This window comes from Physcomitrium patens, chromosome 2, assembly GCF_059467195.1.
Source record: "Physcomitrium patens ecotype Gransden chromosome 2, ASM5946719v1, whole genome shotgun sequence".
Lineage (NCBI taxonomy): Eukaryota > Viridiplantae > Streptophyta > Bryopsida > Funariales > Funariaceae > Physcomitrium > Physcomitrium patens.
Window position 1 is genome coordinate 14947444 of NC_143411.1, and position 25713 is coordinate 14973156.

At 31.7% G+C, this 25713-nt stretch overlaps 1 protein-coding gene across 1 annotated transcript; it reads left to right on the plus strand.

Moving 5' to 3' along the window:
* The first annotated feature begins 19857 nt into the window (after positions 1-19857).
* On the plus strand, positions 19858-20692 carry LOC112279173 (14 kDa zinc-binding protein). The gene has a single exon (XM_090247605.1). It carries the CDS (start codon positions 19959-19961, stop codon positions 20370-20372), a length of 414 nt encoding a protein of 137 aa, XP_090103731.1. The 5' UTR covers positions 19858-19958; the 3' UTR covers positions 20373-20692.
* The last annotated feature ends 5021 nt before the right edge of the window (positions 20693-25713 follow it).

Consider the following 25713-nt stretch of genomic DNA (forward strand, 5'->3'; position numbering starts at 1 on the left):
GCTGGAATCTTGTACAACTTCTAATGAAGGTCCTATCCTCTCCTCAAAACCATCTCCTTGTTTTATAATAGATGTGCGTTTAGGACCTAATAATTACAAAGCCTCTGCCTTGGTAGATTCAGGAGCCTCATCTTGTTTTTTAGATGAAGAATTTGCTAGATGTCATAGAATATCATTAATACAAAAAACTAAACCTGTACACGTAGAAGTCATAGATGGTCGTCCGTTGTCTTCTGGAGATGTAACTCACGAAACACTTCCTGTAGATGTAGTAATAGATGGTCATAGTAGTTGCGTAATTTTTAATATAATTAGATCTCCCCTTAATCCAGTAATTTTAGGCTTATCATGGTTAGAAAAGTATAATCCTCGAATAGATTGGATTTCTCGTAAACTTGATTTTCCTCAGAGGATTAGTAACAGTTCTATTAATCAAGTAAAAAACCATGAGTCTAGTATAGTAAAACCCGCACTTATAGGTGCAAAAGCATTTATACACGCAGCAAAAGAAGGATCAACTTTTGCTATTTATGCTGCACCTATTTCTGAAAGCGTAAAGACTTCAAGTGACATTCCAAGTCAATATCAGGATTATCAAGACGTTTTTGAGAAAAAGAATGCAGATATTCTTCCTGAGCATCGCCCATACGATTGTTCAATCGATCTCAAGGAAGGAACTCAGCCACCATTTGGACCAATTTACAGTTTATCGCAAGATGAGTTGGCTGAACTCAAGACATATATTGACGAGAATTTAGCGAAGAATTTCATACGCCATTCAAAATCTCCAGCAGGAGCTCCAATTTTATTCGTAAAGAAAAAAGATGGATCTTTACGAATGTGTGTTGACTATCGAGGACTCAACAAGATCACAATCAAGAACAGGTATCCATTACCTTTGATATCAGGACTCCTTGACCAGTTAAATGAAGCTAAGATCTATACAAAAATAGATCTAAGAGGAGCATATAATCTAGTACGGATCAAAGAAGGAGATGAATGGAAGACTGCGTTTCGAACCAGGTACGGGCATTTTGAATATAATGTCATGCCTTTTGGACTCACGAATGCACCAGCTGCTTTTCAACATCTCATGAATGATGTATTTCGTGAATTCTTAGACAATTTTGTCGTCTGCTACCTAGACGATATCCTGATTTATTCTAAGAATGTTGAAGAACATGAAATACATGTTCGTCAAGTATTACAAAAACTTAGAGATGCAGGATTGTACGCCAAGATGGAAAAGTGTGTATTTCACACTACTCAAGTTGACTTTTTAGGATACATCATTTCAAATGATGGTCTTATGATGGATTCTAAGAAAGTCCAAACAATCATGGATTGGAAGATTCCAAAGACTGTAAGAGATGTCCAATGTTTCTTGGGATTTGCCAATTACTATCGGATCTTCATCAAAGACTTCTCACGAGTTGCAGCTCCACTTACACGCTTGACTAGTAAAGATAAATTCCAATGGAATCAAGAAGCGGAAGCAGCATTTGAAGCCTTGAAGACATCGTTTGTCTCTGCACCAGTCTTATATCGTGTTGACTTTTCCAAGGTATTTTTTATGGAAACAGACGCATCGGATTTTGCCTTGGGTGCAGTTTTATCACAAATGGGAACAGATGACAAACTTCATCCGATAGCTTTTCATTCAAGAAAATTCTCAGCAGCCGAGATCAATTATGAGATCCACGATAAAGAACTTCTTGCAATCGTGGATTCCTTTCAAGAATGGCGTCATTATCTAGAAGGTGCTTCTAGTCCAGTCACTGTGTATACAGATCACAAGAACCTTGAGTATTTCATGTCAGCACGCGTGTTGAATCGTCGTCAAGCTCGTTGGAGTATGTCTTTGTCAAGATTCGAGTTCATTATCACTTATCGACCAGGAAAACAACAAGGTTTGTCCGATGCCCTGTCTAGACGTTCTTATTTTGCACCAAAAGAAGGAGATGCAGCTTTTGAGTAACAAAGAACGGTCCTCTTGAAACCGGAGCAATTTCATCTCCGAGCAGTGAAATCAACATTGACTGTTGATTCAACTTTTCTCAAGCAAATCCAGTCCAGTATGTCCTCAGACCCTCTTGTTCATGATATCGAGAATAATTCTTCCAAGTCTCATGATTCTTCTAAGTTCGAGTTCAAGAATAATCTATTATATTTTGAAGGACGCCTATATGTTCCAGAAGGAAAAGCACGTTTGCGTGTTCTTCAAGCACGTCATGACTTTCCAGCAGCAGGGCACTTTGGATATAATAAGACTCTGGAACTCATATCAAGAGATTTTTGGTGGCCACAAATGTGGAAGTCAGTCAAAGACTTTGTACAATCATGTGATATTTGTTCAAGATCAAAAATTCCTCGACATCGACCTTACGGACTTCTTCAGCCATTACCTATACCAGAACAACCATGGTCTTCTGTTTCTATGGATTTCATCACAGATCTTCCAAACTCAAGATCTTATGATTCTATATTTGTGATAGTAGATCGTTTCACCAAGATGGCACATTTTATGCCATGTACAAAATCTATCACAGGTGAAGAAACAGCTAAGCTTTTCATTGATAATATCTATCGCTATCATGGATTACCTAAAGATATCATATCGGATAGGGGAACTCAATTTGTGTCGAGATTTTGGAGGACTCTTTTCAAGATTTTAAAAGTGGACATAAAGCTATCTTCAGCTTTCCATCCTCAAACTGATGGACAAACAGAGCGCGTAAACCAAGTCTTGGAACAGTATTTAAGGTGTACCATCAACTACCAACAAGATGATTGGACAAACCTTCTGCCATTGGCAGAGTTTGCTTATAATAATACGGTACATTCCTCCACGCAACAAACACCTTTCTTTGCCAATTATGGCTATCATCCACGACTTGATACTTTTGATTTTTCAAAAGTTGATAATCCTGCAGCAGAAGATATGGCAAATCGATTGTCAGAGTTACATGCAATAATGAAGGCGCAGTTGAAGAAAGCTCAAGAACGACAAAAGATAAATGCAGATGTATATCGTAAAGAGCAACCACAACTCAACGTGGGTGATAAGGTATGGCTACTTCGTCGCAATATCAAGACTACTCGACCTTGTGACAAGTTGGACTATCGTAGGCTTGGCCCCTTTTCTGTTTCTGAACAGATCAACCCAGTTGCATATCGGTTACATCTACCGGAGTCAATGAAGATCCATCCTGTATTCCACGTGTCTCTTCTTGAATCATATAAGACAGTGGATATACAAGGAAGAAGACAAATGCCACCGCCTCCTATAGAAGTAGATAATAATGAAAAATTTGAGGTGGAAGAGATATTAGACTCAAGGCGGCGCCGAAATAAGCTGGAATATCTTGTTCATTGGCGCGGATATGATATTAGTGAGCGCACATGGGAGCCATCCAGGAATCTAGCAAATGCATCAGCTAAAGTCAAAGTTTTTCATCAACGACATCCATCAAAACCAAGATGAAAACCTCTCTTATAAAAGAGACAAGATTGAGGCAAGATAACATTCAATACCCTATCCTTATTTGTAACTTCTTTGCATTTTGTGACGCTAATTAGATGGAGAGCCAACAACCAGCGGATTCAACTCAAGAACCTTCGTTTGCTGACTTACCGGATGAGACATTGCAATTGTCACAACCTTCAAGACGACACAACCGAGATGAAGACCCTCAAGAACGACATGTTCTTCCTCGAATAGATGGTGAGATACAACGCGTTTGGTATCACGACCTTGGAAGAGATTCTCGATGTTTGGTGATATTATTGGAAATAGGAACGACTCCTGATGGTGTTTCAAATGTATTATTTGAAGGAAGTTATGAAGGCCTCAACAGTGATCAAATAACAGGGTGGTCTTCTCGCCCTGGAATGGGACACTATCGATGGCTAAGAGGACCCATCAACTATCTTCGAAGAGAACAAAGATCAGAGTATGTAGCAAATACAATTCGCCGCATATTAGATTTTCTCAATATATAATCACCGCTCCTCGTGGAACTCGTCCCTAGAAGGGGGGGTAATGTCACGGACATACATATAATTACCTATATGAATAGATAAAAGTATGTAAAAGTAGATAAAAGTAGGTTAATTGTGTAATATCTTCTAGAGAAGCTTCTTAGAAGCTTCATAGACGCTGCTTTGACTTTATAGGAGTCTATAGTTGACTTTTAGGCTAAAAACTTGGTCAACAAGTTAGCCATGTGCCACACATGTTGGAAGCTTAAAGAACAAGCTAACTACGTGGTCCATCCATAGAAAACTTGCCTTGTAAGCAAAGGCATGTGGCCTAGAAAGTCAACATATATTGGAGGTCTTATAGAACATCGCCATGTGGCTTCTAGTTAGATAGTATATATAGAGGCAAGAGTGAAGCCCTCTTCACTCTTGTCAACTCCTTTCTTGCTTCTAGTCTAGTTTCAAGGGTCTCTAGTTTTCTTGTATTTTGGCAATAGCCATTCTAATTTCTTTCTTAATATACATATTTCTATTTTGTCCTATTTCTTTGAGAAAAGTCTCACTTACTCTTTAGCTTTCATCGAGTTCTTGTCCTTGACAAGTATTAAAATAAAATCTAAAATATATCTTAAATAAATTCCAACCAAATCTTACTTTGATCCTAGTTAAAATCCTACTAGTACTTACTTAAATTCTAAGTCAAATCTTAACTAAATTCTAAATAAATCCTAATTCCTAACCAATTCCTAAATCCTAAATCGATCTTAATCAAATTAACCTAATTATGGGGTAGTTTAGAACTTCAATATGTAATAATTATACTATTGATCTTGCTTAAGATTTTATACACCTTTCAATAACTAAGTAAGAAACAAGCACACAAAATTTGAAGAAGATCGAACTTACCAAATAAAAGATTAATCTTAAATTCCACTCAGATATTGGTTGGCCTCCTACTCCAATCTAAATGTCAAACTTCCAATGCCAATATCTCCTTCTTGAACCATTGGATTGCATCTAAAATATACTTAAACTTTGGAAAATCAAGTCTAATCTCTATTTAAAAAAAAACACTTCAATCCAATTAACAAATTGCTAAAGATCTAAAAAATTTGCACTAACCCTCAAATTCCAATTTTTGAGACCTTGATCCATAAAGACCTTCATACACTTTGATCTAACCATTTAATTGACTCCAAAATTTTCACACACACTAAAAACTAAGAACACCAACATATTGCCTAAAATTCACTTATACACTGTGCAAAATTCAAAAAACCCTTAATTTTTTAAACATAATTTTATTTTTCAAAATCTAATCCAACCAAGAACATCACTAATTTTGAAACTCTCTTCAAAACTGAATATTAACTTGATTGACATAAAACTAATGCTATAAAATTTCTTTTCTAGTTTTCTCTCAAATTCTACTTTCTAATTTATAAAAGAATCACTGTAGGTATATGGTTTTGTGCATCACGATCTAATTTTGATCCAAATTGACAACTAGTCCTCTCTGGGAATCAATATTTGATAAATTGAAGTAATTTTTGCTTTAAGCTATTGGTAAGTTCTTTCTAAACATATTTATATCAATTACTTATCTCATTTACTTTGATTTGAGGTATTTTATGCTCCTATAAAGTAAATACAAGCTCTTTTCTTAAAATACAATATTAACACTAAATTTTTTAGTACCTTCTTATTATTTATCTTTGTCTTTCTATCACATCTTTTTACTAGGATCTTCTATAACAACATCCATGTTATTATTTTTTATCATATAGTCGTGTGATTTTTAGGTCCTATATAAACATCTATTGTAAAAAAAAGAAAAGATTCTAAAGAAGAAATAAGACCTTTACAAATAATTAAACAAGATTTAAGCCATATAGTCTTTATTATAATTGAATAAACTCATTTTTTGACATATTATCTTCTTAGATAGCCATATTCTTTATTTTATAGTTATATCATTTTTTTGAAAAATATTGAGTAGTGTGCTTAAGTATTCTACAATATAAGCACAATCTTTCTTAACAATTTTGATTCTTTTCTTATTTGATAAGGAATCTAAAACTTATGGCAATAATTTGCATATTTTCTACTTTTAGATATATATTTTTAAAAAAACTTAGGTTTTATTATTGAATTATAAAATTATTGAGGCCTATTTATGCAACTCTCATATTAAAATTCAAAAAGTCAATTGTCACACTTTTCAACAAAGTTAATTACTTGATTCAATGTTTGAGGATTAAATAAGTTCAATATCAATTTTTTTTTACCTCATATTATAATCTATAAAAAAATTGACTAATAAATGTAGTTTTATCTCACTTGATATTAATTCGAAGTTGTTGGAATTATAAAACATATAATGTTATCAATTTTTATATTACAAAATATAAATCTTATTAGTTGTTATACAAATTGCAGCATATTTATCATACATAGATAAAAACTTTGTCAAATAAGCCTATAAATTATTTAATATTTGATCACATTGTTCAAAAAAAGATAAAAACTATAATAAAGTATAACTTGAAAGTAGTGTTTTAATAAATATGACTTGTGAATTTAAAATTTGATAGCTTTAGAATTGAAGTTTAATTACTAGTTTTCCTTGATTGATGAATCTTCAAAACTTTGATCTTATGCCATCAAACTTCTCAAATAAGAAAATTATTTTTTCTCTAAAGCTTGAATAATATACAATCCTGAGAGAAGTAATATAATTTGGTGTAGATGTTGAAGCAACTCTAATTATTTCAATATCTTTATTTCTTACAAATCTTATTGATCTTTGTGATAATAAATTGAATTAATATATTTTAAGGATTCACTTCTTCATTTTTTCTTGTATTTGTGCTATTGCACTTTTTACTTCAAAAGAATTTACTATGATAACATGATAAAAAAATAATATCTAATATTATTTAAGATAAATAAAGAAAAAAGCTTGAAAAAAAATTAAGAAAAATATTAGTTTTAGAGTAGGTAATCCACAACTTCTAATAAGCTTATATCTTATCAAGAAAGAAGAACAATCCACTCTTAATTAAAAAAATACAAAGCTCTTGTATTATAAGTATATTTTTGTTAATCTATTAAAGACAAGAATTCAAAAAATATAATTAATCCAATGAGTTTTTTTTCTAAGAAAGATGATAAAAAAGAAAATTAGTAAATATATATATTAAAAAGAAATTAAAATAACTATTGCCAAAAAGTTAAAAAAACAAGAGTAGAAGCAAGAAATGAATTGATAGGAGTGAGAAAGGCCTCACTTTTGCTACATTATATACTATCTAACTAAGAGTTATATAGCAATGTATCAAAGACAAGAACATGATAAAAACAAATAAACAAGTGAGACTTTTCTCAAAGAAAGATGAAAAAATAGAAATAACTTGATATATATATATATATATATATATATATATATATATATATATATATATATATATTAAAAAAAAAATAGAATGGCTATTGCCAAAAGCTAAAAAAAATAGAGACCCTTGAAACTAGACTGGAAGCAAGAAAGGAGTTGACAAGAGTGAAGAAGGCTTCACTCTTGTCTCTATATATACTATCTAATTAGGAGCTACATGGCGATATTCTATAGGACCTCTAATATGTGTTGACTTTATAAGATACATGCCTTGACTTACAAGGCAAGTTTTTCTACGTGTGGGCCACATAGTTAGCTTAGTCTTTAAGCTCACAACATGTGTGGTACATGGCCAACTTGTTGACCACGTTTCTAATCCAAAAAGTCAATTAAAGACACCTATAAAGTCAAAGCAATATCTATGAAGCTTTTAGGAAGCTTCCATAATAAATATTATAGAATTAACTTACTTTTACTTATTTTTATTTACTTCTATCTATTTATTTGATCATTATTGAGGCCTTCATAATTTCTTTCGAATAAAACATTTGGAACATCGTCATGAGTTTTTCCTATCTCTAGTAAAATCACTAAACATCGGGAGTCCCTTCCAAGGTCGTGATACCAATCGTGTTGTATCTCGCCATCTATTCAAGAAAGAACATGTTATTCTTAAAGATCTTCATCTCGATTGCGTCGTCTTGAAGGTTGTAACAACCATAATGTCTCGTCTGGCAAGTCAATAAACAAAGGCTCTTGAGTTGAATCCGTTGGTTGTTGGTTCTCCATCTTCTTAATGTCACAACTACAAAGAAGCTATAAACAAGGATTGAAAGTAGAATGTTATTTTGTTTAGATCTTGTTTCTTTTGTAAGGAAGGTTTTCATCTTGATTTTGATGGATGTCATCGATGAAAAGCCTCCATTGCCTTTGTTGCATTTATAAGATTCTTTACTGGCTTCTATATGTATTTATTAATATTTTATCCATACCAATGGTTAAGATATTCTAATTTATTTTGGTGCCACCTTGAATCTAAGACTTCTTTTTCTTCAAATTCTTTATTATTGTCCACTTCTATGGGAGGAGGTAGAGCTTGTCTTTTTCTTGGTATGTCCACTATCTTGTATGATTCAAGAAGAAACACGTGGAATACTAGATGGATTTTTATTGACTTTGATAGGTATAAACGATATATAATTGGATCGATTTGTGCAGAAATAAAAAAATGGTCCAAGCCTTCGATAGTCCAACTTGTCACAAGGACGAGTGGTCTTGATATTACAATATAATAACCATAATTTATCACCCATGTGGAATGGTGGTTGTTCCTTTCAATAGACATCCGCATTGACCTTCTGTTATTCTTGAGCTTCTTTTAACTGCACCTTCATCTTTGCATATAGCTCTGACAAATGAATTGCCAAATCTTATGCAATAGGATTATCAACTTTTGAAAAGTCAAAAGTATCAAGTTGTGGATGATAACCATAATTGGCAAAGAAAGGTGTTTGTTTTGTAGAAGAATGTATCGTGTTATTGTAAGTAAACTTTGCCAATGTCAAAAGAGTTGTTCAATCATCTTGTTGATAGTTAATGGTATATCTTAAATACTGCTCCAATACTTGATTAACATGCTCTATTTGTCCATGAGTTTGAGGATGGAATGCCGAAGATAGTTTTATATCTACATTTAAAATCTTGAAAAGAGTCCGCCAAAATCTTGATACAAATTGAATTCCCCTATCTAATATAATATCCTTAGATAATCCATGATAGCGATAGATATTGTCAAAAAAGAACTTAGTTGTTTCTTCACTTGTGATAGATTTTGTATAAAATATGCCATCTTGATAAAACAAACTACTATCACAAATATAAAGTCATAAGAACCTGAGATTGGAAGATCCGTGATGAAATCCATAGAAACAAAAGACCATGGTTGTTCTGGAATGGGTAATGACTGAAGAAGTCCGTAAGGTCGATAACGAGGAGTTTTTGATCTCAAGCAAACATCACAAGCTTGTACAAAATCTTTGACTACTTTTCACATTTGGGGCCACCAAAAGTCCCTAGATATTAGTTCCAAAGTTATATTAAACCCAAAATGTCCTGCTGCTAAAAAGTCATGACGAGCTTGAACAACACATAATCAAGCTTCACCTTCTCGAACATATAGGTGTCCCTCAAAATATAGTAGATTCTTCTTAAATTCAAACTTAAAAGTATCATGAGAATTTGAAGGATTTCTCTTAATATTACGAATAAGAAGATCAGAAGACATACTTAACTGAACTTGCTTAATGAAAGTTGAATCAATAATTAATATTGATTTCATTGCTCAAAGATGTAGATGCTCTAGCTTCAAGAGAATTGTCCGTTGTTAACCAAAAGTAGCATCTCTTTCCTTTGGTGCAAGGTAAGATCATCTAGAGAGTGCATCTGATAAATCTTATTGTTTTTTTAGTTGATAAATGATCTTGAATTCAAATCTTGACAAAAACATACTCTAACGGGCTTGGCGACGATTCAAAACACCTGCTGATATAAAATATTCAAGGTTCTTGTGATCTATATATATTATGACTGGACTAAAAGCACCTTCTAAATAATGGTGCCATTCTTGAAATGAATCCACGATTGGAAGAAGTTCTTTGTCATGGATCTCGTAATTGATCTCGGCTACTGAAAATTTTTTGGAATGAAAAGCTATTAGATGAAGTTTATCATCTGTTTCCATTTGTGACAATACGGCACCTAAAGCAAAGTCTGATACATCTGTTTCCATAAAAAATGGCTTAGAAAAATCAACGCGATACAAGATTGATGCAAAAATAAAGCTTGTCTTCAAAGCTTCATATGCTACTTCAGCTTCTTGATTCTATTGAAGTTTGTCTTTACAAGTCAAATGTGTAAGTGGAGCTACAACTTAAGAAAAATCTTTGATGAAGATCCGATAGTAGTTGACAAATCTCAAAAAATATTGGACATCTCTTACCGTTTTTGGGATCTTCCAATCCATAATAGTTTGAACCTTCTTAGAATCCATCATAAGTCCATCATTTGAAATGATGTATCCTAAGAAGTCGACTTAAGTAGTGTAAAATATACACTTTTCTATCTTGTCATAGAGACCTGCATCTTTTAGTTTTTTTAATACATTATAAACATGAAGTTCATATTTTTTTATGTTCTTAGAATAGATTAAGATGTCGTCTAAGTAACAGACAATAAAATCATCTAAAAACTCCCAAAAGACATCATTCATTAGATATTGGAATGCTGTTGGTACATTTGTAAGTCCAAAAGGCATGATATTGTATTCGAAATGTCCATACCTTGTTCAAAATGCAGTCTTCCATTCATCTTTTTTTTTTGATAAGTACTAAATTGTATGCTCCTCGTAGATCTATTTTTGTATAGATCTTAGCTTGATTCAATTGATCAAGGAATCCAGATATCAAAGGTAGTGGGTATTTATTTTTTATAGTGATTTTGTTGAATCCTCAATAATTGACACACATCCACAATGATCCGTCTTTTTTCTTCACAAATTAAATTGGAGCTCCTACTGGAGATTTGAAATGGTGTATGAAGTTCTTGGCCAGATTCTCTTCAATATACTCCTTGAGTTCAGCCAACTCATTTTGAGATAAATTGTAGATTGGTCCAAATGGCAGTTGTGCTCTTTCTTGAAGGTCAATTGAACAGTCATAGGAACGATGTTCTGAAAGAGTATTTACATTCTTCTTTTCAAATAGATCTTGAAAATCTTAATATTGGCTTGGAATGTCACTTGAAGTCTTTCTACTAGTAGAAACAAGTGTGGTATAAATGACACAAGGTGATTATTCTTTTGCAGCATACAAGAAAGGTCTTACATCTATAAATATAGGTTTAATTATATTAGACTTATGACTTTCTATTTGATTAACTACACTCTTAGTTATACTTTTAGAAAAGTCAAGACTACAAGAAGTCTAATCTATTTTTGGATTATATTTTTTTAGCCATGATAAACCTAAAATGACTGGATTAAAAGGAGATCTAATGATATTAAATATTACAAAGCTACTATGACCATTTGTTGCTATTTCTATAAGAAGGTTTTTATGAGTAACATCTTCTAAAGACAACGGATGACCATCTATGACTTCTACATAAACAAGTTTAGTTTTCTTTTTTAGAAATAGGCTATGTCTTTTAGCAAATTCTTCATCTAAAAAATATGCTGAGACTCTTGAATCTAGCAAGGCAGAGGCTTTGCAATGTTTAGGTCCTAGAATAATATTTATTATAAAATATGGAAAGGGTTCTGAGGAGAGGATAGGATCTTCACTAGGCATTGTATAAGGTTTCAGCCACACTATCCCTATTGTAGCTGGACAAATTCATTTTCTGACATGTAATCTTCTTTGATCGCTGTACTCCTCATTTTATGGTTGCACTGCTTCTTTGGACAATGTTGATCAGTGTGCTTAGCTTCTCCACAATATAAGTACAATCCTTCTTGACGATAACAAGTCTTTTTTTGCTTAGTAAGAAGTTTGAAACGTACCGCATCAATTTACATATCCTCTACTTCTGAATGTATGTGTTGAAGAGATATTGGTGTTGCCATTGAATTATAGTAATGTTGAGGTCTACTTATACGGTTCTCACATCAGAATTCAAAAAGATGATTGTCGCACTTCACAACAAAGTCAATTTCTTGAGTCAATATTTGAGGATCAAGTAAGTTGAGCATTAATTTTTTTACTTCATATTGTAATCCATAGAGAAATTGGCTAATAAGTGCAACATCATCTCACTTGATATCAATTGCAAGTTGTCAAAATTGTGAAGCATATAATGTTATTGATCGATTACCTTGTCATAAAATACATATCTTATTGGTTGCAACACAAATTGCATTATGTTTTTCATACATCGATCAAAATTTTGCTAAAAAAAACCTCTAGATTATCCAATATTAGATCTCGTCATTCAAGAAAAGATGAAAATCATGATAATACTGAACCTGAAAGAAGCGTACCAATGAATCTAACTTGTGATCCTGGAGTTGGATAGCTTTGCGGTTGAAGTTCAATCATAAGTTGTACTTCATTGATAAATCATCTAAACTTTGATCTGGTGCCATTAAACTTCTTAGGTAGGATAATTCTTGATTCTCTAATAGTAGAAGGGCGTTCCACCATATGAGAAGGGACATAATTTGGTGGAGATGTTGAAGCAGCTCAACATTTCTATATCTTCACTTCTTACCAATCTTGTTGCTCCTTGTAGTGGTAAATTGAGTTGATGCATTACAAGCATTAATTCTCTCAATTGCTCTTGCATTTGTACCATTGCACTCTTCATTTCAACAAGTTCTATAGTGATAACACTCAGAAAAGAGAAGATGTCTAATATTGCTCAAGAAAAACAGAAGAGAGGACTTGAGAACAAAGAAAATACTAACGACAATATCAGTTTAGAAGAAGGTAATCTGCAACTTCTAATATGCTTATGTCTTATTAAGAGAAAGGAGTAATCTACTCTTAATCAAGATTAGACAAAGCTATGATATTGTAAGTGTACTCTTGTCAATATATCAAGGACAAGAACATTATAAAAACAAATAAACAAGTGAGACTTCTCTCAAAGAAAGATGATAAAATAGAAATAACTTGATATGCAGATTAAGAAAGAAACTGGAATAGCTATTGCAAAAAGCCAAGAAAACTAGAGATCCTTGAAACTAGACTGGAAGCAAGAAAGGAGTTGACAAGAGTGAAGTAGGCTTCACTCTTGTCTCTATATATACTATCTAACTAGGGGCTACGTGGTGATGTTCTATAGGACCTCCAATATATGTTGACTTTATAGGATTCATGCCTTGACTTACAAGGCAAGTTTTTCTACGTGTGGGCCACATAGTTAGCTTAGTATTCAAGCTAACAACATGTGTGGCACATGGCTAATTTGTTGACCACGTTTCTAATCCAAAAAGTCAATTAAAGACACCTATAAAGTTAAAGCAGTGTCTATAAAGCTTCTAGGAAGCTTCCATAATAAATATTATAGAATTAACTTATTTTTATATATTTTTATTTACTTCTACATATTTATACGTGTAATTATTGGCTTACATGCGTATGGCCATGACACAATGTTTTATAGAACCTCCAACACGTGTTAAACTTACAAGATACTTATCTAACTTGTAAGATAAGTTTTTTATATAAGTGCCATATATCCAACTTATACTATAAGTGATTAACATGTGTGAAATGTAACCAATTTGCTAACCAAGTTTTTAACTTATCAATTATTCATAGACACGTATAAAAGCAAAGTCATATCTATGAAGTTGTTAAAAAAAATTCTATGAGATATTATTAAATTTATTTACTTTTACACATTTCTATATATTCATATTATTTAAGTTATTATTAGAATAAATATGGATATTTGTGATACTAGATGAGAAGTACTTATTTTTAAATATTACTATTATTTATCAAAATTTTATAACTATAAAAAGTTATTTATTATAAACTTTATAATTAATATTACTTACTCAAAAATATTCTTAAATAAAATTATATTCAATGCTAAAATAATTTGTATCTATTTCTATATATAATTTTTTTTTTAAAAAACTTGACAATATTTAATTGGTGCCAAAAAGAGAAGAAAAAAATATTTAAGAATTATTTTTGTACCTAATTATGTTTAAATTTATCATTGCTAATTAATTTTCTAAGTTAAAAAGTAATTTAAGAGAAATTCTTGAAAAATATTTTATAATAGTTTTTAATTATAAAAAATATTTTATAATAGTTTTTAATTATAAAAAATATTTTATAATAGTTTTTAATTATAAAAAATATTATACATTAGATATTATTATTATATTATAGAAATCATAGCTTATAAATGTATTATTCATTTAATTATAGAGGAGATTTATTAAAATCCTAAAATAATTTTTATAATCCAAAAAGATAAATGAGGTGTTTAAATTTTTTTTTAAATATCCTTGATTTTGCTTTAAATTCTAAACTCAAAATATTCTAAATACATTCAATTTCAAATCCAAATCCAAGTAATCTTTTTATTTATTTTATTAATTATAAATTTTAAATCCTTTCAATAATAAATATCAATCTAAAAACTTCTAAAAGATCTCAAGTATACATCTTAAACAAATTCTATAAAATCCAAAAAAAATCTTATTAGATCTTAAAAAAATCTAAGACAATCCTATCAAATTATAAGAGAATATTTAACATCAAGCAACAACTTCAATAAGTTATAACTTTTGATTTTTATTGATTGAATCTTCAAATTTTACGTCCTTCTAAATGTTATAATTCTTATAAAATATCTCTTTTCTATAAGCATGATATTTTTTTCAACCATCAATATACCAACTATCACTATTTTATTACACTTAATTTTTAATGACTATTGAAAAAATTAATATATACATGTCCAAAGACTTAAACAAAAATTCTTTTATATCTAAAAATAATTTAAAAAAACAATTAAAAATTTAAATTCTAATTTTATTATTCAAAAAATATTTTTGTATTTTATAAAAATCAGCATGGGAATGTAAAAGGCATGTGGTTGTGGAGTGATTTGATCTTACCTTGAAGTTGGATTTGAAAAATAAAAAAAAATGCATAAGGTGTTTAAAAAAAAACCTTTTCACGAATTATAAACAACCTAAGTAAGCTTCTAATACTGCCAAATAACCTTTGCCAATCTTATAAAAATCCTAGCTTTTTTTATCACATTCTAATTAGTTCTAAAATAATCTTAAAAAATCTTTAATAATAATAGATAAATCCTAAAGAAATCATAAAGAAATAATAATGAAAACTTAAAAAAAAAAACCTTAAATAAAAAAATTTCCAATTTTAAAGAAATCCTAAATAAATTATAATTAAAACCAATTTTTTAAAATAAAATACTAATAAAATTTTAAATAAATTCTAAAAAATCATAATAAAAAATTATAAAAAAGAATCCTAAAAATATCTAATTAAATACTAATTAAATCATAAATAAACTCTAATAATTTATAATTAAATTCTATATAAACTTAATATCAAATTTAAAATCTTAGTAATTATAAATTCAATTATTTATCTTGATTTAAAACTTTTATTCTATTAAATCTAATATTAAAAAACAAAAAAATAAAATTTGAAGAAAATTATCTTACAAATATAAAACAAAATATTCCTAATTTACTTAGATATTGGAAATTTTTATTTTACAATCTTGAATTTAATCTTCCATCATTATTAGTTATATTTTACACCATTTATTAGCTCTAAAAATTTATATAAATTTTTGAAACTAATTCAAATATTAGCTCACAATAAATTATTTCAATCCAATTGGTAGATTACTCAAAATTATAGAAATTATTACTAACATTTAAGATCCAATTTTTGATACACTTATCTACTTGAATTTTAATAATCTTTGCTTTTATTGTTCAATTGAACTATGAAGGACATGAATCTTAAAAATAAAAAAAATAAAATCTCAATATACTCTTATGTCAATTGAAAAGATTAAAAAATCATTCAAAGATGGTAATATTTTGAACTAGAATGGCTATTGCCATGGACAAGAAGATTAAAAAGTCTCAAAACAAGACTAAAGACTAGAAAGGTATTGACAAGAGTGAAGAAGACTTCACACTTGCTTCCATATATACTATCCAACTAGAAGCTACATGACAACTTCCTATATGACTTCCAATATGTGTTCAATTTGTAAGATATGTGTCTTAACTTACAAGGCAAGTTTCCTATATGTATGCCACATCATTAACTTGTACCACAAGCTATCTACATGTGCAACACATGGCTATCTTGTTGGCCAAGTTTTTAACTTACCAATCAACTATAAACATGTATAAAGTCTAATATGCATCTATATAGCTTCTAAGAAGCTTTGCCACAAAATAATATCAAATCTACCTACATTTACTTTCTACCTAGCACTTCTTATTTAGATAAATGTTTATGTCTATAACATGAGCCCAATTTCACAATGTATATTTAATGTAACTATATTCACAAAGCTACAAATTTTAACTATATATTTGATGTAAAACTTATATAATTGACCAAAATACTATTTTATATATTTTATAAAAAAAAATATCATCTAAAACAATCATGAATTTGAAAAGTTCTTATAAAGTCATTATCATTTTTAGTTCCTAAAAATAACATCTAAAGATATTTTTTTATCAAGTTTTCTTCAAATTTTGCTTTTTAATCAAATACAAAACTTAAAATTTGTTGTAGATATGTTGTTTTGTACATCTAAGTTTGGATTTGATCTTAATTCAAAACCAATCTTCTCCTAGTATTAATATAAGATTTTATTAGATAATTTTTAAGACTATAAGATTTTAGTATAGATCTATTTTAGTATCTTGGCTTTACTTAGTAGATCAAGAAGTCCTAACATCAAATATAAAGAATAAAATTCTTAATGGTTAATTTATTGAATTTGTAATAACTTACATATATTTGAAAAGATCCATATTTTTTCTTCACAAAAAAGATTGATCTACTTGTATAAAATTTTGAATGTGAAGTAAAATTATTTGCATGATTTTTTTTAATAATATGTTATTAAAATATAAAAAATTATTTTATAAATGTTATAAATTTATTAAAAAGATAATAAATTTTTTTGAAGGTTAATCATGCAATTATGAGATTATTATTTTTGCAATATATCAACATTTTTTTCTTTTCAAATACATCTTGATATTCTTTACATTGGTTTCACATTTTGTTATAACTTCTACTTGAATGGAAATTTGATATTGTATAAATAGTAAATGGATCTATTTCTTATATAGCTTGTATAAATTTTCTAGCTTCTACAAATAAAGCTTTTACTTTTTAAGACATAAGATATATTTTTTTATTTTGAGGTTTTTTTAGAAAAGGCAAGAGCAAACTTAACACTACAAGATATTCAATGTGTCTATGGATTATATTTTTCTAATCATAATAATTCTAAAACAATAAAATTATTTGCAGATTTTATTATATTCGATATTACTAGACCTTGATAAACTTTTATAATTACTTCTAATAATAGGATTTATGGATAACATCTCTTAATGATAAAGGTTATCTATATAGAAAGTCTACATATATGGATTTGGCTTTTTGTACCAATAATATCTTAAGATATTTTTTAAAAAAACTCATTAATATTAGATTCTGAGTAGTCTTATATTAAAAATGTTTAGAAGGTACTATAAGGCCTATACAAGATAATGTGGTACAGGAATTCAACTTCTACTTCCTTATTTTATCAATCAAACGTGTTTTTTGATATATTATCATTTTTTAGACTTGTACTCTATGTCTTGTGAGTTTTCCACTTTCTAAATAAATATTGAGCAATATTTTTTATTTTCTATAATAGAAGAAGAATACTTCTTAATAGTGTTAATTTTTAAATTTAATTTATCTAATTTAAAAAAATTATAAAAGATCTAAAACATACAACATCAATTTGCATGTTTATTGTGTTTTTTTTATAGATCATTAGTAGTAGAAGTATTTACAACAAAATTATAGAAGCTATGAGGTGCTAACACACAACTTTGTAATTGAAATTCAAAAATTAGTTATGGTGTATAACAAAAAATCAATAACTAGATTTAAAATTTAAAAATAAAAGAATTTGAGCAATATTCTCTTTACATGTTCTAACTTATTTACACACACCCACATATATATATATATATATATATATATAACTTGTTATAACATGTAAAGAAATTATAACATGTAATAAGCTTTAAGATATAATTAGTCCAAATGGTTATCTTAAAAAATTTTAAAATCTAACTATTGAGAACAAAAAATCTTGTTTCTTTCCAAGACATGTTTATATTTCTAAATATTATTTATACTAGACTTATTAAATTAAAGAGGAATAGCTCTCAAAGAAAATTGCAAATTTTGTAACTTTTCATTGTTTAATAATTGTAGTAATTGAAACAATTTTAATTTTTTTAAAATTATAGAAACGATTGTTGTGTTGTCTTTATTGATTATTTCATTATTATTAGTTCTTTGATTTATAGATATTTTGATAGATGCAATTAATTTATGAAAATAAAATAAAAATAGTAATAGAGAAACAGTACTAATATAAAAAAGGGTACATCTAAACTTTTTTATTTATTTGTTTACTTATTATTGCTATTATGGTTTGAAAAAAATAAAAAATAAAATGAGCTATCTACTAGTTAAAAAATAATTTTAGAGATTATATATTTTTTTTAATATTAATTCAGAGTAATACAATCTATAACAACAACATTATTTAGATAGAGTTGGAAGAAAGAAAAAAAGGTAAAATTTATTATTTGTCAAAAATAGGTCAAACTTTTGATAGTATGGTCGTTGGACTTGTCAAACTATTAGAAATATGATTCTGTGCAAATATGTTAAAAGTCAGTTAATATATGTGAAATTAAAAATAAATTATTCAATTAAGATTTTGGTTGTCAAAAAGTCTGAAACCAAGAATAGTAAATAATTGAATTTTTACCAAGCATATATATATATATATATATATATGTGTGTGTGTGTGTGTATGTGTGTGTGTGTGTATGTGTGTGTGTGTGTATGTGTGTGTGTGTGTGTATATGTATGTATTTGTATATACATAATATCTAATAGGATGATGAATAAGCTCAAAAAGACTTCAGAGATAATGGGAAATTAAGAAATCGGTAGTAAGTTTTAAATGATTTTTTTTTTTTTTTTGATAAAAACATTTTAGTTGCATTTATGAACCTTAATAGATCTAATGCTCATCTATAGAGCTTCTAAGATATGTTACAAAGAAGATATTTCTAATCTAACTTAGTTCTGTAAATTTTCAATTACTCATATTTTTTAAATTATATACACACATATATATATTTATAATTGAATGTACTTCATTACACATGTTTTTATTATTATTTATTATTTTATTCTTTTCATAATCACCCTCAAAATTCGAGAAATAAATCAATAGCTACAAACATTTTAAATTTTATTAAGGAGGAAAAGAAAAGTAACATGGTTGAATGATACAAAAAATTGATTATTTTTGTGAATTGTGTCAGAATCCTAAACAAAATGTCTTAATTTAGAACACGCTTTCTCTTCTGCTCTTGTCGAGTCAAAATTAATAGGATAAACAATATATTGCAAGAACATGTTTTTATATATTTTACCACATCTTGAAAAAACGTGCATCCCTCGCATTCCAAGTGCCATGCCAGTGACGTGGCACGCGGGTGATGGAACAACCCGATCTCGGTATAGTCAGCAAGCACCGTGGACCCTAAACCCTAGAGCAGAGCAAAGCAGATGCTGAATGAGCGAAGAAGAAGCCCTAAATAAGACTAAGCAAACGCAGCGAAGGTCGTTGTTGTCCTCGCACCGTCTTTGTCCATGCTCCAATTGTCGTAGTTCTGCTGGCGGGTGGAGATTCCTCGCGTCGTTTGTCACTCTTGCAGGCTCAGTTGCAGGCTTCCCCCATGGCGGACGAGGAAGCTGCAGCGCGGGCGGCTGCAGCTCACCACGCGAAACAGAAAGCTGAGGCCGGTGAACTTACCATCTTCGACAAGATTATTTCGAAGGAGATTCCTTCCAAAATCGTCTATGAGGATGACGATGTGCTCGCATTCCGTGACGTATCACCGCAAGGTCCCGTGCACATTATCCTCATTCCCAAGGATCGCGACGGTCTCACTCAGCTTTCCAAGGCAGAGGACCGTCACGAGAAGATTCTCGGTCACCTTATGGTGACGGCTGCCAAGGTCGCTCGCCAGGAGAAGCTGGACAAAGGATTCCGTCTTGTTGTCAACGATGGCCCGGATGGCTGCCAGTCGGTGTATCATATTCATCTGCACCTCATCGGAGGCCGCCAGATGAAGTGGCCTCCCGGCTAATTTCCGCCTCTTGGTTTCTGCAATCTATCTTGAGGTGATCGATTCTGGTACGTAGTCAGTGTGCTATCAGGTTGGGTTACTTTTGAACTACTCGTCGTCTGGCTTTGTACTGCGATACGCACGGCTGCACCTAATTTGGTTGTTTGATGGCCAATCATGCAGTGCGATGAAGGGTTCCGATGAATTTGTGTTAGCGATGTGAGAAATGAACGTGGTTTTTTGCAATGCTGGACCTTGAGTATCTCAAGGTTTTGGTGTATGCATGTAATTAAGTGCTGTGTATCAAAATAAGCTTAACATGCATTCATATGGTTCACATAGCTCGATCCCATGCTGTAAAGGAGAGTGTCTCATTTTGCAAGGATTACCTTGTCTGATTTGAATGTGGCAATATTTACTACGTGAAATTCAGTTTGAGCTATTTTATGAAGTGCATTGATCTCGGGATCGAGTGCATACTGTAGGGATGTTGATACTTCAGAATTATTCCGTGAATCAACTTTTGTACTTTGTTGCCCTTAGAGTGCGAACTTACGTTGATTTCCTCGTTTCTGAGGTTGAAGGAACAGATTTTGCATATTAGTTGACTGAATTTTCTTAGTATCCAAATAGTAGGAACTTCAGATGATCTATTTCCACCATTGAAATGTTTGTGAGTTAATCCAACATCATATGGTAGCCTTGGAATAAAGTTCTAACAGAATTTTCTAGCGTTACTTATCTGCCGGTCTTTTAAAGAGATTGTGCTGCTTTCACCGTTGTAGATACTGCGTCTATTGATGAGCTGTGTCTTTTTTGAACCGTGACCGCGTTATTTCAGTGCGCACATGTATTATCCTTATTTCTCAGCAATACAGTACTTCATAGCCAATGTTATGACACTATTCAGTCTAGGGTAAGTTCATAGTCACACTCTGCTTTTCATTGAATTTCGGGCAGCAGAACCTGTCATTAGCTCCAATCGGAAGATCTTATGCACAAGTCTTTCAAGGTTTTGAACATGTGGTGGGGACGTGCGTGTGGCTCTTATTGTTATATTCACCAGCTAATAGATTTTTATTTTTCGTTTCAGACCCGGACCCTCCTTCTATGCAGGGGTGCTGTGATGCGAAATCTCTGTTAAAAGCGCAACATTCATGATCCTTCGTTTAATAGTGTCTTCAGCATCGAAATGCTGCAACAACGTATTTAGGACACCCCACACCTTCAAATCTTTTGGGATACTTCCCAACTCTCTCCTCTCCTATCCGAATTCCCACGTTCAGCATTATGCTCGACTGAGGAGATCGATGTCTTACAGCCCATGATTCGACTTTGTTGTAATTGCTGGTCTAGATATCATCGCCACACATGTTGCCCGTGAGGTGGTTGTCTAGGTTGCCCATTTCTCAAGGCTGCAGGTGGTGTTCTCAAGTCACAATTGGATTCACTTCTGCCCATGGTTCGCTTTTCTGTTTCTAGACGTAAGTCAGCATCAACTGTGGGGTAGCTTCGGGGAGTGGAGTTGTTTCTCCTCTCTGTAGGCCTTGGCACCTGCGTTTCAGAGTGCTGGTGGAGTTACGGTTCTTCAAGCTCACACAGAGAGAACGTTGGTTGCAGGGATGATCGAGTTCGTGCACACACAAAAGTTTATCTGATCGTTCACTCGAGCACCGCTGACGGACTGTCATGCTTTCATGGTACTCACCGAATGGCAGCGTCAGGATAGATTTTATTTATTTTTTATTTTGTATTTTGTAGAGAAAAGAGAAGTCAATTGGAGAATGTAGCTTGATAATAGGAAAGGAGGAAGATTTACTTATTTGGAGGAGAATTCGTCTTATAGCATTGTAGGGGCATGGGCTCCATCCGGTTTACTTCGTCCTTTTGTAGTAAAAAATAGGTTTTATGAAAACTTGTTATTGGAGGTATTAATGCTGGCGATGGTCATTATTGATTAGAATTTTACCAAGTTTTCGTTTTTTGTGGCAAAACTTACATGTTGCTTACAGTTCTCATGTTTGTGTGGTTTAGTTTTCTATAATAGATTGTAGTGACCATTGTTTGTGGGGTGGCAATTTTGCTTACATCTATTGGTTGTTGATCAGCTAATCTATACATTCTTAAAACATTATATTTTGGAATATAATAATTTTAGTTGTAGCAAATCTTTGATTGAGGTATGAAATTTTTAATATATATTAATTAATAATAGATAAATAAAACACATTTTGTAGTGGATCTTTTATTCTAAAGTTATGTAATGTTAAAATTACAGAAAAAACATTAATCTTAGTATAGATAATTTTAAAATTTATAAATCAATACATTAAAGCTTATAAAATAAAACCAACACAAATAATTTTGAATCCTCTTTAATTTAAATATTTAACATTAAGTTATGGAAACCATTAGGTGGACACCTCCTTTTTACTATGTTGACACCTCCCAATGCTACACCAACAATATACCATTGCTACAAGTTTTTCGATAAGCTAGACACTAATAAGACTGAAAGGTATAAAAACAATAATAAAAAACAACAACTCTCAACACAAAAATATAAGCAAAACAAAAACTAATGAAATAAAAAAAAAAATAGTAAAAAGAGGGTGTCTACGTAGCAAAATTGCTATATAGACACCCTTCTTTGATTATTTTTTTTAATCTTGTTTGGCTTTTATATTGTATTAGGGACATAGTCCTTAGAACCTTCTAGAGACAAGTTTCTAGAACCTTCTAGAAGCAAGTCTTTGGAATCTTCTAGAAGCTTCTTAGTTGATGGAAATTACTTGGGAAACTTCCTAGTTGGTAGAAGATGTTAGGGACATAGTCTTTAGAACCTTTTAGAGACAAGTTTCTAGAACCTCCTAGAAGCAAGTCTCTAGAACCTTCTAGAAGCTTCCTAGTTGGTAGAAGTTGTTTGAGGAGCTTCCTAAATAGGAGTATATATTGGAATCGAGGCTGAAGAGTTCTTCAGTCTCAACAACACATCTCTTGGAGCTCTAGTTCACCTCTCTGGTGTTGTTCTTGTATTCATCTGATTAATCTAATTCTTACCAATTCTTCTTGAACTTCTTGTTAGATCTCGAGTCTGTGTTTTTGTGTCCGTGACAGTTTGTCAAGACTTCACTCACCTCAGATATCAGAGCTAGTTTCTTCCTCATTAGAGTGTGGATTATCCCTCTGCTTAGAAGTGTATTAGCATTTTAGAGGTTGCAGATTATCCTCCTCTAAACTGATACTTCTTTTGTTACAATATTAGAGTCTTATTCTTCTTGGAGAGAGTGGATTATCCCTTTTCTTGAAGCTCTTAAGGCATTTTAGAGGTTGCAGAGTACCCTCCTTTAAACCAATATTGTCTTCTTGTAGAGTCATTTTTGTCCTTCTCTTAGAATGGCCGGAGGCCAAGACATTAGTATGACGAAAAGTTCGGAGTCCAAGTTGGATGCTATCATGAATGCCCTTGCTACGTTATCACAAAGAACTGCAGAGATTGAAGGAGTCGTGGCAAGGCTTCATAATGATGGAGCATCTGGTATGGCACAATCTAGGTTATACCAGCCTCAAACTTCTGCACTTGGAGAAGCAACTTTGCCTCAGGTTTGACAAGCACCGCTGGTTCTACAACATAAGGAGCCCCAAGTTAGCCTTCCGGATAAGTTCAATGGTACGCATTTCAAGTTTTGAGGATTCGTCAACGAAATCAGGTTGATAACAGTTTTACAGTCCAAATACTATCCAATGGAGGAGTCATGTGTTGGGCTTGTTGGAACCTTACTTACAGGGCAAGCTCTATCATGGTTTGCTTCTTTGTTTGAAAAATGATCGTCCATACTAAACAACTTTGAAACCTTTTTGGAGGCATTTGCGGAAGTATTTGGTGAACACGACAAGGTTCGATGGGCTACAACAAAGATCTGGTCACTACGACAAGGAATGCGCTCTACATCAGTCCATGCATCGGACTTCAGGCAATTAGCATGCGACATCAATTGAGACGAAGAAGCGTTGATGAATCAATTCTATTGGGATTTAAGGGATGATGTGAAGGATTTGCTATTAACTCTTCCTGATCCGCAAACGCTCAATGAAGCTATTAGCCAAGTTGTGAAGTGCGATAACCGCCTATTCCAACGCCGTCGAGACCAACGTTCAAGACAACATATGGTTCGCCACATCCCAACTATGTCGGCAAGCAGCATGAATTCATATTCAGAGGTAGAGGACATGCAAATTGATGCGGTACGTGTCAAATCCCTTACTCTAGAAGAAAAAAAGCGGCATATGGAGGATGGTCTATGTTTGTATTGCGGTGAAGAAGGCCACAAAGTTGGAAACTGCCCTAAAAAGTAAAATCGACGTATTGTCAGGACTAGGGGCGTGTTTCTTTAGGAAAACGAGGATGCCCAGCCACAATAGGAACCGTGCGGCTAAATAGTGAAATATCGCAACAACAACTAGGTTCTTTTCTTTCCGCTCAACCTGCCCTTTGCTTTACAATCCCTTTGTTTATTGGCCCTCAGAAACTGAGAACCTTAGCATTATTAGATTCAAGAGCATCTGTTTGTTTTTTAGATGAAGAATTTGCGAAGCGTCATAAGATCCCTTTAGTACAAAAATCCAAACTTGTTCACCTTGAGGTCATAGATGGGCAACCTTTATTGTCTAATAGTGTCACCCATGAATCAGAACCTATAGAAGTGACGTTTAAGGGCCATAGTAATCATATTATTTTCAATATTATTAGAATCCCATCAAATCCTGTTATTCTTAGTCTTTCTTGGTTAGAAAAGCATAACCCATCTGTAGATTGGAAGTTGCGGAAGATGACCTTTCCCACAAAACCACCCAAGAGCAAGCCTAGTAGAAAACCCCGAATAGAGAAATCCTTATTCATTGGAGCAAGAGCGTTTATAAGATCGTCCAAGGAAGGCACACCGTTTGACATTTATGCGGCTCTAACTATCGGAGAGAAGATCTCGACAACAAGGTGTCACGGACATACATATAATTACCTATATGAATAGATAAAAGTATGTAAAAGTAGATAAAAGTAGGTTAATTGTGTAATATCTTCTAGAGAAGCTTCTTAGAAGCTTCATAGACGCTGCTTTGACTTTATAGGAGTCTATAGTTGACTTTTAGGTTAGAAACTTGGTCAACAAGTTAGCCATGTGCCACACATGTTGGAAGCTTAAAGAACAAGCTAACTACGTGGTCCATCCATAGAAAACTTGCCTTGCAAGCAAAGGCATGTGGCCTAGAAAGTCAACATATATTGAAGGTCATATAGAACATCGCCACGTGGCTTCTAGTTAGATAGTATATATAGAGGCAAGAGTGAAGCCCTCTTCACTCT